Source organism: Cnephaeus nilssonii (genome assembly GCF_951640355.1).
Source record: "Cnephaeus nilssonii genome assembly, chromosome: 1".
Taxonomy (NCBI): domain Eukaryota; kingdom Metazoa; phylum Chordata; class Mammalia; order Chiroptera; family Vespertilionidae; genus Cnephaeus; species Cnephaeus nilssonii.
In genome coordinates, this window is record NC_137072.1 from 27,354,747 (window position 1) to 27,371,966 (window position 17,220).

The following is a 17,220-nucleotide window of genomic DNA, read 5'->3' on the forward strand; positions in this document are numbered from 1 at the left end:
GTCATTAATTTGTCACGCTGTGCGTTTGTTGGTGTGACTTTAGTGGTGTTAACCTGGGAGAGTTAAAATGATGTATGAAATGGAGCATAATTAAATGCAAGAACTGATTGATAGAAGCCAGTCACGCTGCCACTTGCTAATAGTTGTACAGCAAATGGTAGCATCAGGCTGTGATTAGACCTCTTCCAATCAGTGCCATCTCATCAGGTTAGCTAATTTGTCCTGCTGCTAGAAGTCTTGAGGGGTGACCCCCAGAGTGGAGTGGGCTTTTTTGGCATGTAGATCTCTCCTAAGGCGTGTAGCCCCAAGTCAGGGTGTCTCAGATGGCATCAGAATCTCCTTCCTCTTGCTCTGGAATGCTGCCTACACATGCAGACCCCTGGGTGGTGCCTGGAGCTAGGGAAATGCTTCTCTGGGCGTGGGCCTGTGAATCCAGGAACTAACCCCTGGGACTGGATACTGGGGTCCAGGGTTAGTCTGAGCAGCGCTTTAACAGTGGCATACTCCTAAGTCTGGACTGGGGTAGAGGCCAACCTTCTTGAATACTATTATTTTATTTTTACGGACCCCCTGTTTGGGGCAGTGGTGTCTGACCTCTTCGCCTTTGCAGAAGGCACCTTTTAACCCTGTGAAATACCTAGTCCCTCTTGGGTTATCTCCAGCTCTGCATAGTGGCTGATGACTTGGGCACAGTTTGTCTTTTTGCTCGGATGAAATGGAATAACCTTCCCCTCTTTGATACTTTCTCCCTATTGCTTTGAAGGCAGATTTATTTATTTATTTATTATTATTTTTTTTTACCTTGGCATATTGGGACAATACTCTAACCAATTGAACTACCCAGCCAGGGCTGGGTGTTGTTTTTTTTTAAACTATGAGCAGAGTTTTCCACATTTAACTTGTAAGTAATTCCTGCATCTTATCATAAATCTTCATTAATGCATAGTCGAGCTAGACACAGAACAGTGGTTATTGCCAGTAATTGAAAAAAAGTAAGGAAACTCTTGAATAAAGTTTTTCAAATGTATCTTGTGAAGCCTCTTGACTTTTTGCTAATTTGGATTTTATGGTGATTTAGAGAATGGCCTCTAAAGTATATCCTTCTGTCACCCGAACACAGGACTTGTTACAGATTAGTACTGTAAGCTGGCCGTTCTCAAATAGGACTTTTTATGAGCTAAGCAGAAGTGTTTTGATATAAAACATGGAATATTGGGGATTTTCCTCAATTTGTACTAGAAAATAGAATTTAATTTTTTCCCTTCAATATATTTTCTAGTCCACCCATGCTGCTGTTCTCTAGTAGAAATTTTTATAAGATGAATTCTGTCTTACCCCAGGTTGTAAACTTATTTTAAGCTTGACACCTAGACATCAGTGCAATTTCCCTATTACTTCTAGGTGGTCTGCTACCTGAAAAGTTTGCAACCTACTGGCATAAGCAGAACTGCAGATTTAAGAGTATTGGACTTTATTTTTGAGAGACTTTATTTACACTGAAAATACTGGGATGGCTATGAGTTAGACTCCGCCCCTCTTCTCCATCTCACCGTCTTTCCTTGTTATTCTAGCCCCGTCTCAGCTGCCACCACCTCTGAATGGCAGCCTCTGTGGGCTCACTTAGCACTTGGTACAAACCTCCATTATGTCACCTCCACGTTTAATAGGTGGGTGCCCCTTGCTGCTCAGTTCTCACTACTCAGATATATTCACTATCAAGACTTGTGGAAACGTTTCTCCTAAAGTCACTGCCCAGACTGAAAGCCCACTTATTGCATACACCACCATGCCCTCAGTCTGTGTGAGAGGCTGTAGAGTGGGCTGCCAGTCCTAGCCATTCTCCTGACAGGATACCAGCCCAGGGTGCTTACATGCGTCACGTGTGGTTTGCTGGTTGCTCAGATGGGGGTTGAGGACTAAGGCAAGGATGGGCACTCACATGGGCAGTGGGCCTTTGGCCTGGTGGGCTCAGTGTTTGCCGTTCAGTTGCTCAGACTGAGCCCAACGTTCTGTAACACGTAGGACTTTGCATGGTTATTGCAGCAGGAAGTTCAGTGTTGTAAGCATGAGCCTGGTGTGTGAGGGAAACCTTCAGAGTTATCAGCGAGGCCTGTGTCCACATCAATGCCTCTGTCCTCCGTCGCCTTTGCACACGCACAGGCAACAACAAAAACCCTTCCTGCCTCTTCCTACAGGGTCACGCTAAGTATCCAGGGGCCCATACTGATGTGAATGAGTGAGTGATCGAATGATTGGAGAGAAAGAAACAAATCCACGCAGAAGAATTCCAAATAACTGATGTCGATACTCTGCCCTCCAGGAGCGGGGAGGGAATCCCCAGCCCCTTACGTGTGTGCCATGCACAGAGAACTTCCTTTCGAAGTGCACAGTGTGAAGGGGGAAAGTAACTTTATAGGGAAAGAAACCAGACAAACAGGCAGGTGCCCAAAGTCAACATCAATAGTAATAGGCCATGTCGAAAGTATGTGCCTTTGTTATGATGTGATGAGAATGGCACTTTACCTCTGGCCTTCCTGCCCAAACTCATGACCTAGTCTAACCATGATAAAAATACCAGAAAGTAGCCAAATCGTGGGGCATTCTACAAAATACCTGACCGGTACTCCTCAGGAATGTCAAGGTTACCAAGAAGAAGGGAAGTCTGAGAAACTGTGACAGCCAGGAGGAGACCACAGAGACATGACAATGAAATGTGATGTGATGCCCGGAAGGGGATCCTGGGACAGGAAACGGACATTGGGGAACAACTAAGGAAATCTGAATAAAGTATGGGCTTTAGTTAATAGTAATGTATTAATATTGGTTCATTAATTGAAACAAATGTATCATTCTACCATAAGATACTAATAATAGGGGAAACTGGGTGAGAGGTATGGGGGAACTCTCAATACTATCTTCAGTTTTTCTGTAAATCTAAAACTCTTCTGAAATTAAATGTTTATTAAAAAATAAAATAATCTCAAGAAAGAAGGTAACTGTTGCTGCTGGGAATGGAAGTATTTTAGGAGGTGATACATATTAACTAAAAATACAAGTTTTATAGAAGAAAATATATGCCATATTTGAATCTGGTGCTCTTAATACTGTCAGAATATATTCCTCACAAATGTCATTGGTCTCCTTTATTTTGATTTCAGATAAAATGTATATGAAGTATTGGGTCTGTGTTGTGAATTTACTTATAGGCATTAACAAGTATACTAAAGGCAAAAGATATCAAAACATTATTTAGTCATGACAACAGAAGAAAAGCAGTATCACAATTAATGACTTTGCTAATTACTGTTTACTCTATTAATTGGCACTCATTTTTTTTTTTTTAGTCTGACATACACATCGCAAGTATTGTTTATTTTTATACCTATTGTGAAGGAACATACAAAATAGTGTCTTTTCTCCTCAACTGTCCTAGGTCTGAATTAAAACAAGATGAAATTCTCTAGTGTGTGGGGAGATACCAGTTTTAAGAATACAGAACTATTAACATTTCTCCTGTACTAAGTTTAGTGTTTGAATATGTGAGATCCAGGTGAGCACATGGTTTCTATAGCTCTGAAATGTTCACGAGTAGATCAGACTCCTCTGAACAGACCTCAGGGTTAACTCCAAAATATTTCAACGAGGATGTCTAATTGAACTGTTTATGTGGAATGCCTGCTGAGAAGAATATTTTGTTTTTTAAGAAGAAGTTTATTTAAAACCATGATAAGTAAACCATAAAAACATTGAAAGAGGGTGTTTTTCCCCCTACTGCTAATGAAAGTGCTTCCCCCCTCCCATTTTCTAGAGCCTTTGATATATTTATAGGAAAGGATATATTTATAGGAAAGATACACTCTCCATACCCTGTTCATTTGAAGCCACCAAAACGCGATCCAGTGATGTTAACTCTCTGTGGTTTAGGAATACAGAAAAGTGTATGGTTCTAGTGTGAAGCTAGAGATAAATGTCATTTGCTCACATTATTTATTTCTTTATTGAAAGGGAGAGAGAGAGAAATGTTTATTAGTTGTTCCACTTATTTTATGCATACATTGGTTGTTCCTTATGTGTGCCCTGCCGAAGATTGAACCTGCAACCTTGGTGTATCAGGACGACACTCTAACCTGCTGAGCTACCTGGCCAGGGCCTCATTTGCTCACATTTCTTCCTAAGGAGTTTATCCAATTATTTCTACTCTTGACTCCTTGAAACATAGACCTGAATTTTTTTTGTATAGAGACGGCATCAAGTTATCTCACCAAAGGAAGTGTAGCTTTATCAGATAACTTTGTGGCCTTGGTAAGAGATGAAAGTTAAGTTCATTACTAGTCAACATTTACTGTGTTAAGCATATTACATGTAACTTTTCACTTTAAACACTAATAAAAGTCTATACTGTCCCTCTGTTTGCTCGTGGAGCCCTGGTTTTGTTTGTGGGTCAGGGTCGGCGGGCTGAGCCTCAGGGCTCGAGCCGCCTGGGCACAGGGCTCAGTTTGGGAGTGTGAGAGCACATCCCGCTGCCAGGAGCTCCGGGGAGCTTTCCCTCCCTGACAAGAGGCAGGAGGAGCTGGACTGCCTTCTCCGTCCTCTCTGCTTGGACACCGCTGTGATGACGCGTGCTCCAGCCAGGCGACTTGACTAGGAATGACAAAACCAACATGCTGAGGGTGGTTCGATGAGCCCCTGGAAAGAACCCCATCTTTTGACAACACCACCTTGCACCTGAGCCTGGCCAGCAACGGCTGCCTCCCGACTTCTTGTTCTTTGAGAAATATGAACCCCTCTCCGTTTAAACTATTGCTAGCCAAGTTTTCTGTACTTGCGGCCCAGACTGATGCTGCTGTGTTATCGCAGTTTTACCTGGGAGAAAAGGAAGACTTACAGTTGGCAAGCAACTTTCCAGGGCTGCCTGACTAACTGGCAGATCTGGGACTCATGTCGCTCCAGCCCCCAAGCCCCTTGTACTTAACCACTAACGAGTGCCGTTCCTCCGAGAGAGGCCTTCGAACCTCTTCAGAGATAGGTGTACTTGGAGCAAACCTGAGCATTAGTCTAGCTGTGGTAGATTCCAGGAAATGTATTCTGGAAACTGCACTCTCTCCTGTCCTGGGCTGTGGCTTCAACTATCCTAATAATATTCTGCCAGCACACTGAACTAGTTTGCTCTGGCTAAAATCCTGTAAACTGAGTGGCTCAGAAAACAGAAAATTACCTCCCACAGCTCTGGAGGCTGAAAGTCCAAGATCAAGGGCCTGACTGAGGCTGCTTATAAACAGTCTTCTCTCTGTGTCCTCACATGGTGGAGACACAGAGAGAGATCTGTGTCTCTCTTCATTTTCTTATAAAGCCACCAGTCCTATTGGATAAGGTCCTCATCCTTAAGACCCCATTTAATCTTAAGCACCTCTTCAAAGCCCTACCTCCAAATACAGTTACATTGGGTTTAGGGCTTCAACGTATAAATTGGGGGGAGGCAAATCAGTCCATCCCACACCCAGGAGAAACAAAAGCTGCAAGAATTCCAGCCAAGCCCAGTGCTGGCAGGTTGTCTCCAAGTTTAACACTTTGAAATCCAGCTGTGTTCCTGGCACTCAGACTCAGACCTACACAGAGCAGCCTGGACACCCCTCTGGGGCACCTCGGATTGCTCAGTACTGACTTGGGAACCCCAAGATTGCAGCTCTCATGGCAGTCTTTATCTTAAAGAAAAATTGGAGGGAGGTTTTATTTCCAGCATTAATTGCCCACCTTGCCTGTGGGTACGTACTGGGCATGGACCTTTAGAGCAGTCAGACTGAGCAGGACCCTGGAGGACACAGTGTGGTCTGTGCCAGGGTCCCAACCACAACTATCAAATGCGTTATAGGACTGAACAAGTAGATGGAATTCTGTCCGTTTCCACCATGTTTAGAAAATTCAGCCTTAGACAGTGACCCCAAATCCTTGAATTTGAGAACCTATTTCTTATAAAAAAACAGTACTTCCAAAGTATAAAACAAGCCCAGCACTTTGTAGCTACCCCTCCACCCCTTGCATACATAGCATCATTGAGTAGGGAAGATATGCTGGTCCTGTGAAGGTTCTAACACCTTACATTTAATTCACATTTGTTGACTAAACCATATTTCTCTAGAGCTGAAAATAATGGGAGGGCATGGGAAGGAGTTCTTTAACTCTGAGGGACAGTATTTCCTTGATTCCGGTCAGACCCTGCCCACACTGATGATGCTAAAACATATCCCCGTTTCAGAAATATTAATTAAAATGGAGTAGAAAAAGCACATCCTAAAATCAAAATGCTGCATGCGGCACAGGGTTTTGCAGTGCACAGAGAGTGTCTCTCCATGTGGCTTGGCACGCTTGCGGACTCCGCAGCCCCCTGTGCTGGCAGCCACTGACATTTGAGTATCGGGTCGGATTTTTCTCCCTCTTCGGTGTGGAGGACAGACCTGTTGTACTGCTAAAGCTGCCCTGTGTGGTCCTCCTCCTCTTTCTCTTTTGGGGGTGTGGGGTGGATCTTGTACAGCCCAGACTGGCCTCAGCGGGGACATACACAAAGCACCAATGACACCGGTCACCCGGGGGTGGCAGAGGGCCTTCAGGTGGTCACCTCACATTCTGGCTTATCCCTGTAGGTTTCCCTCTCTCCGCTGTGTCTTTGAGAGTCCCGTGCTCTGAAGAACATCTTCGTTACCATCCCCTCCTCCCTCACAGTGCTGTGCTGTTGACTTGTGTATAAACCAAAGACTTCACCGGGGTCACCCTTAAGGACCTCTGACACCAGACTCTGTATGAAGTTCCCGATTGCTGAGTGTAGATCTGAGGGCAACGGCGAAGATTAAAACAATTTCTCTCCCTCACCAGCCCAGGTAAAGAATGAAAGCTTACACACATCAGAAACTTGAGTCTCGGTGGAAGCTAAAAATGAACCCAACTCTTATTATCAGTCTTAGGAATTTATTCCTACTTCCTCCTATACTTTTTAAACTATCTTAGTTTAAAAGCAGTATGATATCCATGCATATATACACACTGACCCCATTTTGGTGGAAACAAAAGTTATTTGCTTTTGTTGAGAAGTTCACACACATGTTCTGAGTCTCCAGCACAAATGAAAAAAGACTGAAAATCCCTTGTCACTTTCAGGCTATGAATCGAAGAAGAGTAGCGTTTTAATCTTTCCAATCTCAATATTGTTGCTAAATAGAAGCACACATCTTGTAAATATTTAATTGCCGTTTAAAATTTAATAATCTCTTTTGTCCCATGGTTTGTTTTCCTTCGGTATGAAAATCCTGATGAGGTACTTTAGGATCATGATTTAAAAAAAATCTATTTATGTTTTAGCAACAAAACCTTTCCATTAAGTGAATAGATTTTTAAAGAAACATTTTCAGTATAAGTTTATTTTTTAAAATATATTTTTATTGACTTAAGAGAGGAAGGGAGAGGGAGACAGACATAGAAATATTAATGATGAGAGAATCACTGATTGGCTGCCTCCTACACACCGCATACTGTGGATTGAGCCCCCAGCCTGGGCATGTGCCCTTACAGGAAGCGAACCAAGACCTCCTGGTTCATAGGTTGACGCTAAACCACTGAGCCTTGCTGGCCAGGCAGTGTAAGTTTATTTTTAATGTCTTTTTCAAGTTGAGCTATAGTTGACATATAACATTATATTAGTTTTTTTGTTTTTTTAGAGAGAGGAAGAGAGGGAGGGAGGGAGGGAGGGAGGGAAAGAGAGAGAGAGAGAGGGAGAGAGAGAGAGAGAGAGAGAGAGAGAGAGAGAGAGAGGAAACACCGATTGGCACGCCCCCTACTGGGGATCAAACCTGAAACCTGGGCATGTGCCCGGACCAGGAATCGAACTAGCAACCTTTAGTGGAATGGGATGATGCCCAACCAACAGTCACACTGGTCAGGGCATGAGAACTTTTAAGATCAACTCTCTTGGCAACTTTCAAATACAGTGTGGATCAAAAGTAGGTTCATAGTTGTGGTTATAGGAAACAGAGTTTTTTCTTGTATTATTATTTATTATTGTATTATTTCTTATACAAATAACTGTAGGCCTACTTTTGTCCACCCTGTATACAATATAGTATTATAAGCTATAGTTACCACCCTGTGTATCACATCCCCACGACTTATTTATTTTGTAGCTGGGAGTTTGTACCTTCTCACCACCTTCACCCATTTCAGTCCCTCTCACCTTCTCCCCCAGAGACTACCAATTAGGTTTATTGTTAATTCCAATTTATATCATTTTCTCCTTACAATATAAATGAGAGCACTATTAACGAGGTAACATGTTTGTTGATTTCTTATCACAGTGTAAGAGGTGACACTTATGTTTTTGCATGTCCTGAATCAGAGTTCACAGAATCCCAGTGCACCTTGCAAGGCACTCTGGGAAGCTGTTTGCTGGGCAGTGGTTCTGGGTCCTGCAGCCTTCTAGGAACAGTGCTGTGGCAGAAAGTGTATTCAGGCATTTTCGGAAGGCAGGCAGCTCACCCAACAGTGTTTCGGAATCACAGGTGATATGGTAGAAACAGCTTTGGACCTGTGCTAAGACCTGTGTTTCCCGGCTCAAGGTAGGTGCCACCTTCCAGAAAATCACCTTCGTTTGCCCAGGTCCCCCAGATGTATTGGTGCACCCCTTTCCTTCAGCCCCAATCGCTGTCCGTGTCCTATGAACACAGTTTGGGAAACACCATTTTGAGGACTTGAGCTTTTACTTTTGTTTGGCCTCTTTACATATACCTTGAGTGTTCCTTTAATGCACTGTCGCACTTGGTTAATGTGTTAACTCTTCCAGTAGATGATAAACAAAAGTAAGGTTAATAATAACTTTAGTAGTTAACCACCAAATGTGCATTCGTTGGAATTTTTAAGAATCACTTACTTAAGGTTTACCAAATGCTAGCTCCAGACCGCCTGCTTCCTACCCAAAGCAGTGCTGAGGGGGCGTTGGCCAGGCAGGCAACATCATGCGAGGAGATGATCGTGTCTCCTTTTTGATCACAGAACCAGGTTCTAAAATCCAAGTTAGAGGATATTTTCCATTGTCGTAGAGCTGTGTTTCTCATTAAAAAGGGGGAGGGACTATGGAAAAGCCTTAGTGCAGTTAAACTGAAACCTTAGTCTCGCTGAGGCCAGAATGATGCAGCTGCGACATTTGGGTGAGTTCTTCCGTGTGCCCGTTCTCAGGGTTGGGAACCCTGGGAAATCAGGAGCTGCAGGTCCAGGAGGAGGGGCCTCCCTTAGATGAGGGGCTCCGGAATCTAGGAGGCAGCTTTGACAACCTGGGCTTAGCGGTTCTGGTAAGAAGCTAGTGATGAAACCTGGAGGGTTGATATAGGGTTTCCCAGAGAGTGGGGAACAGTGACATGTTAGGCTGAGAAGCTGTATGAAGAGCAGGGGAGAGGGTTTTAAAAGCATGAGCAGCCCGCAGATCCCGGACCCCAGGGGTGGGAGCCCTGGAAGGGAGATGCTGCCTAGAGTAGACAGCGTTCTCCCGGAGCCGATATGGGGTTCAGGGGCTGTAAAGAGTGTGCTGGGGACTGTCGGAGAGGTTTAAATGCTACTTGTCCAGCTTGTCTGACGGGGTGGTTGTGATGGTAAAATGGAAAATGTATAGTGTGCGAGCCCTGCGGTCGGTTCTGTGCTGAGGGTGTCAGGGAAGGTGATGTCAGTTTGCTTGGAACATCCCTTAATAGGTTCTGTCCATTTGTTTTTTCAACCATAAATGCCATAAGATTGTGAAGTGGTTCCAAACTGTTCTTTCCTACCCAGACCCAGACAGATTAGCCGAAATTCATGGCCCCAGACTACCCTTCCTGAGATGAGCTTGGAAGAAACCTTCGTGAAGGGGACCGAGGGGAGGACAGTCAGGTCACAGGGATAACTGAACAGCAGTGGGCGAGCTCCGGCCGCTGCGCGCAGAGCAGCGAGTCCCTGGGCCCGGGTTTGTACTAGAAAGGCTACGTGTGTGAGTTACTTAGTGACCTTAGTTCCTTCAGGCTGGAAAGTTCTGTCTAGCACATGAAGACTTTATATTTGTGTCATCACTTCGTGCGATAAGATTGGAAAACCACTTAGATGTCGTACAAAAGAGAGCTTTGTGCGAGCAGCCTCACACCGGAACCTGCTCGTTGTGGAGGGACACAGCCCTGTCCCTACTGGAGCCCAGCCAGCGCCGAGAGCATAAAGCTCTCCGCTTCAAAAGAATGAGAGGGCACCGTTTGGCATCACCGAAACTGAGGAAATTCCAAGAAAACCACGTATTTTCTCTCATGTCCTAGAAAGGAAAACACCAATCAGTGTTTGGGCATACCATCTCTAAGAAGTTGAGCTGAAAAATACAAATGCCTCAAAATGCTAGTGCTAGTTTTTAGGTATGCTGATCATACTTGAGCTCTTGAATTTTAACTGTATTTTTAAAAATATAAAAATCAGTGCTGTAGTCAGCATTTATTTTACTTTTGAGTGTGTGGTATTCCAGGCACCAACAAGCCTTGTGCCCTGGAACTGGGAATAGGACGAAGGAATGTGATTCTAGGGCTAATTTTTAACACAAGATTTTTTGGTGTCTGTCTACTCGCTGTCATAGGCACGAGATACTTCCAAGCTGTTGAGTTAGAAGACCTGGATCTCCAGGACAGTAGTCAGCTTTTGGAGGCTCAGCGTCTTCATCTTTGACGGGCTCCACAGCGCCTCCCAGGCGGAGTGTCCTCTTTATGTCCCAGGGAGGCCCTGTGAATGAGACAGGCGCAGGGCTTTCCACAGCGCCGCGGGCTCAGGGGAGAAGGCCCGTGAAATGCCTGCGGCTGGCATTTACCTGTGTGCCAGGGGAATGAACTGAAAGGCTTTTGGCTGGTGCACTGCTCTTGTTTTATAATTAGGGTGATCTTATTAATAATGACTGAAAGAAGTTTCTGTGCTAATCTGTGGAATCTGAATATCTGTCCACTCCCTTCCCATAGAAGCTTTTTGCTTTTTCTCTTTCACTTCCATTTGCCCATTCCGTGGCTTCCAAAGAAATGGCTTTGTATACCTTTAGAAATATTGGGGAATTGTGATTTTTATAATATAGTAATATAACTCAGTCTGGAATAGAATGAAGCTTATTGTTTATACCAACCATTTCAGGTGAAAAATGTGTACCAAGTGAATTATAGACCATGTTCAGCAAGTTGCAATGCCATCCTATGCAATAGAGAAATCGTTTGTCTTAAATGCATCCTGCAACAGAACTCTAGATTGCAAGTAAAAAGCAGCACGACCCAAGGCTAGTTTAACCAATAAAGGGAGCATTGGTTTATGAAACTAAAAAACCAAAAGGCACACTCTCGGTATGGCTTAGCAATGCCACTAGGGGTCTTGGTTTCTTTCCTCTGTCTGCTTTGCTTTCCATGGTGTCAACTTGATTCTAAGGATCCCCCCTGTGGTCCTAAAATAGCTCCCAGTAGGTCATAGGGCCACATGCACCCCTGTTCCCAGCATCCCCAGAAAAAGCTCTGCCATTTGTTCCTCCTGGATCTGCTCAGGTCATGTTCCCGGGAAAGAAGTCACAGGGGCCCAGGGGAATAGGCTGTGCTAATTGATGTAACCTGTGTCATGGATGCCACTCCTAGGGCCAGGTAGAGCCCCCACTGGAGATCGGGGACTCTCAGTCACTGCAGTCCCCATCCGCTCATTCTGGCTGGTTGGTGAGGACTCCTGTTATTGAAGTCTTAGTAACTTGAGTAAGTATACATAGTATTTTAAACTCATAAATGAATACTTTAACACACACACACACACACACACACACACCCTGTGCTCTGATTTCACATTGCCCTGCTCCCTTGGATTGAGATTCTCAGCCTTCTTCCCCGTCACTGCACTTGAGGCTTCCTTCCACCTGGAACCAGAATGGAATCTTTGGGTCCCAGGGACTCACTTGGTTTTGCCAAGGCTCCTTGTTGGTGGCGAGACCAGGGACGGATTACTCCACCTCCGAGCCACGGGCTCTTTGTGTAATTGGCCTTCTTTAAAGGTTGTGTCGACTGTTAACTGAGATGCTGTTATCTGTCGAAAGGAGCAGCTCAGTGATGGACCTGTGGTTTCTCACCTCTACCCTGACAGCGAGGCCTCGAGGCCCGAGGCCGGGTCTGATGGTGCCCTGGGGATACCTGCAGTTGCTGGATATCAGAACTTGGGGAGGAGGTGCTTGCCAGGGCCTGAGCTCTTTGAAAACCAGGTTGCCAAATCCGGAGGCTAGATAGGGATTACAGACAAAAGTTGGTGAGGAAATTAAGGAAGCTGATGAAAGGAGAGTAATGACCTAAACCAGGTGAAGCAGCCAGACTCCTCTGGGCGGTAGGCAGCATAAGAAAGCCAGGCTCCCGCCACTCCTCTCCATGAGAAGGTACAGTCCCATGCGCAGCAGCTTCAACAGTTTGAGGTCCATCAGTGTTTCTACCCTCGCAGGACTAAACTCCAAGTTACCTGCCTACTTTTGTTCAGAATAGCTCAGTTCCTGATGAAAACCAATAATTTAATATTTAGTTTTTATTTTTAAATACGTTTTTATTGATTTTCTTTTTAAGGAGAGGGAGAGAAAGATAGAAACATCAATGAGAGAGAACATCGATTGGCAGCTTCCTGCAAGCTCCTCACCAGGGATCAAGCCTGAGACCTAGGTATGTGCCCTGACTGGGAATCGAACCAGTAACCTCTTGGTGCATGGTCGATACTTAATCAGTGAGCTGCACAGGCTGGGCTAATATTTATTTTTTTAAATATTTTTCTTAAAGAGTGCAAAAGTACTGGTAGTTTTAAGCAGTGTACACATAGTTATCCCTATCTAGGCTGTTCTGAGTCAAGTTTCCTTACCGAGAGAGAGGGAAGGCCACTCAGGTCATGGTTGCTCTCCTCATAGACATGAAAGTAGTGGCTAGGTCCCTGTGGGCACGTAGCACATGCCAGGCACTGTCTGAGCACTGTGTGTGCATTGACTTGTTGCTCCCCTAACACCTGTGCGGTCGGTGGCCTGGGAAGGACAGGTAGCTTGCCCCGGTTGTTCGGCTGGCAAGGGCAGAGCCCTGGTTATCTGGTTCCGGAGCTTTATGCTATGCTACTTCCTAGTGATTTTATCTCAGTTAATGTTTTGTTTTTAAGGGACTGACTGCTTCTTCTGAAACTTAGAGCTTACATTGACTTTTGGTCGGTACTTCAGGAGGGAGAGAGAGAGAGAAGGGGGGGCGGGGGAGAGATGGTTAATCATTTCATACATATTTGTTGCTGCTTTTTAATGGTGAAAAACCACCACATGTGGTTGTGTCCTCCTGACCAAAAAAACCAAGAATAGTAGGAAGCGCTCACTCCCACCAGAGGCAGTCATTTGAGACTTATTTTTAATTATGTATTGAGCCTTCTTTAACACACCAAATGTGAATGAAATGGTGGGTGATGGAGGCAGGGAGAAGATAGGTCAGTCCAGTTGATTTGTTCCACTTACTAAGTAGAACATAAAATAGAGGAATCTAAACTTGCCCAACAGATAAATTAGATGGTAATTGGCTGCCGTGGAAAATGATTTTTTTAACTGAACAGTTCATCATAGATTTCCTAATCCTGGGCATCCTTAGAGTATCTGTGATGGGATTTGGCCTAGATATGTTCCATCTGTGGTGTAGTTACAAGTAGGAGTCTGAAGTGAAATTGGGAAAAAGTGAGTCTGAGAAGATAGAGCAATGGACTGTCAGAGCAATTCCTCTTTGCTTTCTGGGACTCATCCTCCCTGGGTCAGAGTGAAGCACTTTCACCTCAGCGTGCGCACACAGCATCCGCCCCCTCAGTCACTGCCCGGCCCGGCCAATTGGCGCAGAAGCCAAGCCCTGCTACGGGCGAAAGTGAGCATGTCATTTGGAGACAAAGAAAAGAAATGGACACACATTGCGGGACGGAGCCAGTCTTATGGGCTAGTTCTACTCGATGGCTCCCACCAAACACAGTAAGCTTTTGGAAACCTGAGTTCCAGCACAACGTAAAAAACGGTGCCATAGGCTCTAAGTGTTTGGGGTACAGTGTTGGGGCAGAAGGGCCTGGGAAGGGGACAGAGAGAAAAGGGGGAAACCTGAAATGGAGGAGGAGGGAGGGGAGCTCCCTGAGAGGAGTGGGAGTGAGCTGGCTGGGTCGGAGACTTCGGGGTCTGCCAGCCCAAGGAAGCAGTTTAGACTCCGTGCAGAAGGCCAGTTAGCTGCTGCGGGGTCCTGAGCAGAACGATGAGCTGGTGAGATCTCTTTAAAAAATTGGCATTTTTTTTATCTTATAAAGTGGACAGTAGCCCTTCGTTTCCCCAGTGGTAGATTTGGATGTTATAAGCACTCCACCCTCGCCAGATCCAGTGTGTCCCCACATGGGACCTGGGGTGGGTGCCCGTGGCTGGCTGGTCACAGCCTGCAGCCCCCAGCTCCCAGCCCATTGTGCAGCGCTGGCCTGGGAGCTCGGGGCTAGTTTAGAGAATTCTGTTCTCAAACTGTTTTCGCCAGTTGAACTTGTTTGTAATTGGTTGTTTTTAGTTAAATATTTCATAAACCACATACGTGTGAAAAGAAAGTTATCTTTTTTGTGAGGCTGAGTTGAAGTTTTGGAAAGATTCAGTGAAGGCTTGCCGCTGAACAAAGGTTTGGGTGTACCACCTGTGAACAGGATTGGAAGGGGGCAGTCACTAAAAGCTAGACGGATTCTGCACCCGATTGCTTTCCAAGTGTCTTTAAAAGTTTTCTCTCGGCTTATAGAGAAACAATGCTCTCTGGGTACGTAAATTTTGCAAGAAAGGTGATGTGGGACTCTGCCAGCCATCAGGAGAGGAGGAAAGGAGTGGAGAGAGCATCTTACTATTTGGTTTTAACCAGTTTATTACTAGTAGTCATTGATCATTCGACAGATGTGTTATGTGATGTGCCTCTAACTTTTCTCGAGTCTTGTCACTTCCATGGCTTTTCCATTTTGGTCCCCGTCCTTGGATGCAGGGCAAGTGCTGGATGGAGGCATCAGTACAGATGTTTTTACTCAGAAGTAATGAGAAATGTAAAGGTCTTCACTTGGTTCGGGTTGGCCTGCCTGCAATTTAGTATTACATCCATGACTAAATTGTGGTTCCTATCATGACAACAAGGATATTAATGGGCTGGTTTGGGTTCTTTCTGTTCTGTGTGTGTGTGTGGACTCTTTCTTTCCTCACCCTTGCCTCTAAGTCTTTAATAGACTCCGGTGGTTAAATAGATTTTAAGATGGTCGATAAGAAACCTCTTAACCATTCCTTGGGTAGATGTGTGTAATGTGAGTAAAACCACCACTGAAAACAAACAGTAACTCTCATCTGGGTGTGCATGGTAGCGGGTCGTGCATGAGCCAGAGGTTGGCTGGGTTAATGCCACAGAAATGCTTTAGTGCAGTGCAGAAATTGCTTGTTGCCAGGAGAATATGGTTCAAATCTGTAATAGTGACAATACAGTATATTGTGCTGCAGGAATCCTATATAATAAAACCCTAATATGCAAATCAACCAAATGGTGGAACAATCAGAATGACCAGTCGCTATGATGTGCACTGACCACCACGGGTAGACGCTCAATGCAGGAGCTGCCCCCTGGTGGTCAGTGCGCTCCCACAGGGGGAGCGCTGCTCAGCCAGAAGCCGGGCTCATGGCTGGTGAGCACAGTAGTGGTGGCGGAAACCTCTCCTGCCCCCACTGCAGGCGGGCGGTAAGGAGCAAGGGGTCCCCTATTGCGAGAGGTCCAGACTGCAAGAGGGATGTTTGACTGCCGGCTTAGGCCCAAGGGGATCGGGCCTAAGCCAGCAGACGGACATCCCCCAAGGGGTTCCGGACTGTGAGAGGGCACAGGCCAAGCTGAGGGGCCCCTCTCCCCTGCAACCTCCAGTGCACAAATTTCGTGCACCAGGCCTCTAGTAAAATATATTTGATTACAATATGTAGAGAATGCTTCCCCCAAAGAAGAAAGAGGATGGACCTCTTAAAAAATGTGCCATTTGAGGGCTGGAGAAGGATTTACATGTCCTGGGGGTCTACCATTCATGCCCTGCTTGCTCTGCTAAAATAACTTTGCATGGAAGGAGCAAAGGAAGTTGGGTCTCAGGCATGTGACAATAGATGCCTAGGTGTTAAATTCCCTGTTAATCTGAAGCAGACATTATGTCTGTCAGTCTCTAATCTGACACATTTTGGGGTGAAGATTAACAGTCAGATTTATCTTGCTGTCATTCACTTTGCCATTTATTTAAGAATTTTAAGAATTCTAGCTTGATGGCACTCTTGCAAAATTGGTTAACCACCACCCTGTGTGTGTTTTAAATGGTTTATGCTCTCTGTGGACTTTTTCACCGTTATATTTTCAGTAGTACTGGAAGTAGAAGCTTTTTCTGACATGTGCATGATTATTTTAAACTCTTTGCACTAAGTTTAAGGATTTTTTAAATTGTTGAAACTAGACTAGGTTCTGTATCACCCTGGAATCCTCCCTCCATGTTCTTTGCTCCCAACTGTATTACTTCCCACTTACTTTGAGTAAAATCACAACAGAGGGTAGACCATATCCTGGTCTCTTTCACCAGACTGTTCTGATTGTGGAGGTGTATGCATTGGGTTAAGTTAGCCTAATGCCACTGTGCATTTGAATCCTATAGTTATCTCTCCTTTATTTAATTCTGTATGTCCCACCAAGTAAATTTCTGCTTATATAAGTTGGCTTCTTGGGTTGCTATACTTTCCAGAGAGAAAACATACTGATTATCTGATGAGAAGATTGCCATCTTAAGGAGAGGTATTATATTTTTCATTGCAAACTAAGACTTTGGTGTTTTGTTTTTATGAGTCAGTCTCTATCAGCATGTTAAAGGCAGCCTCTCTGGGGACAAGATTTCCATCAGGGCTGAAGACCAGCCCCAGACACTGATATGAATTGACCAGAATTGGCCCCACTCTGGGAGACCACTTGGTGGGCCGCTTACTTGCTAATTCTGGAAGAGCTGTCCCATCCTGGAGCTTTTCATTTGAAACATTAACAGTGACTGTTGAGCACAGTTGGTAATAGCGACTAAGTGTGTCAAGTAGGGACCAGTGCATTTGAATGAGTATAGTATCCTAATAGAGCTCACTGGGAGGTAATCAGCCATACCTCCCCCTGTATCCAGCTAAAGTTTAAG

General features: G+C 44.9%; 1 protein-coding gene across 4 annotated transcripts in view; it reads left to right on the plus strand.

Moving 5' to 3' along the window:
• FAM171A1 (family with sequence similarity 171 member A1) overlaps positions 1 to 17,220 on the plus strand; it is a 123,567-nt gene that overhangs the window by 21,614 nt on the left and 84,733 nt on the right. Inside the window, exon 1 of one of the 4 annotated variants that reach the window (XM_079793996.1) lies at positions 7,785 to 9,188. The exons of the other annotated variants lie outside the window; for them this stretch is intronic. Coding sequence (XP_079650122.1) covers positions 9,167 to 9,188 — 22 coding nt within the window. The 5' untranslated portion in view covers positions 7,785 to 9,166. Of the gene's footprint in view, positions 1 to 7,784; positions 9,189 to 17,220 lie in introns of those variants that run through there. 4 annotated transcript variants of the gene reach the window in all.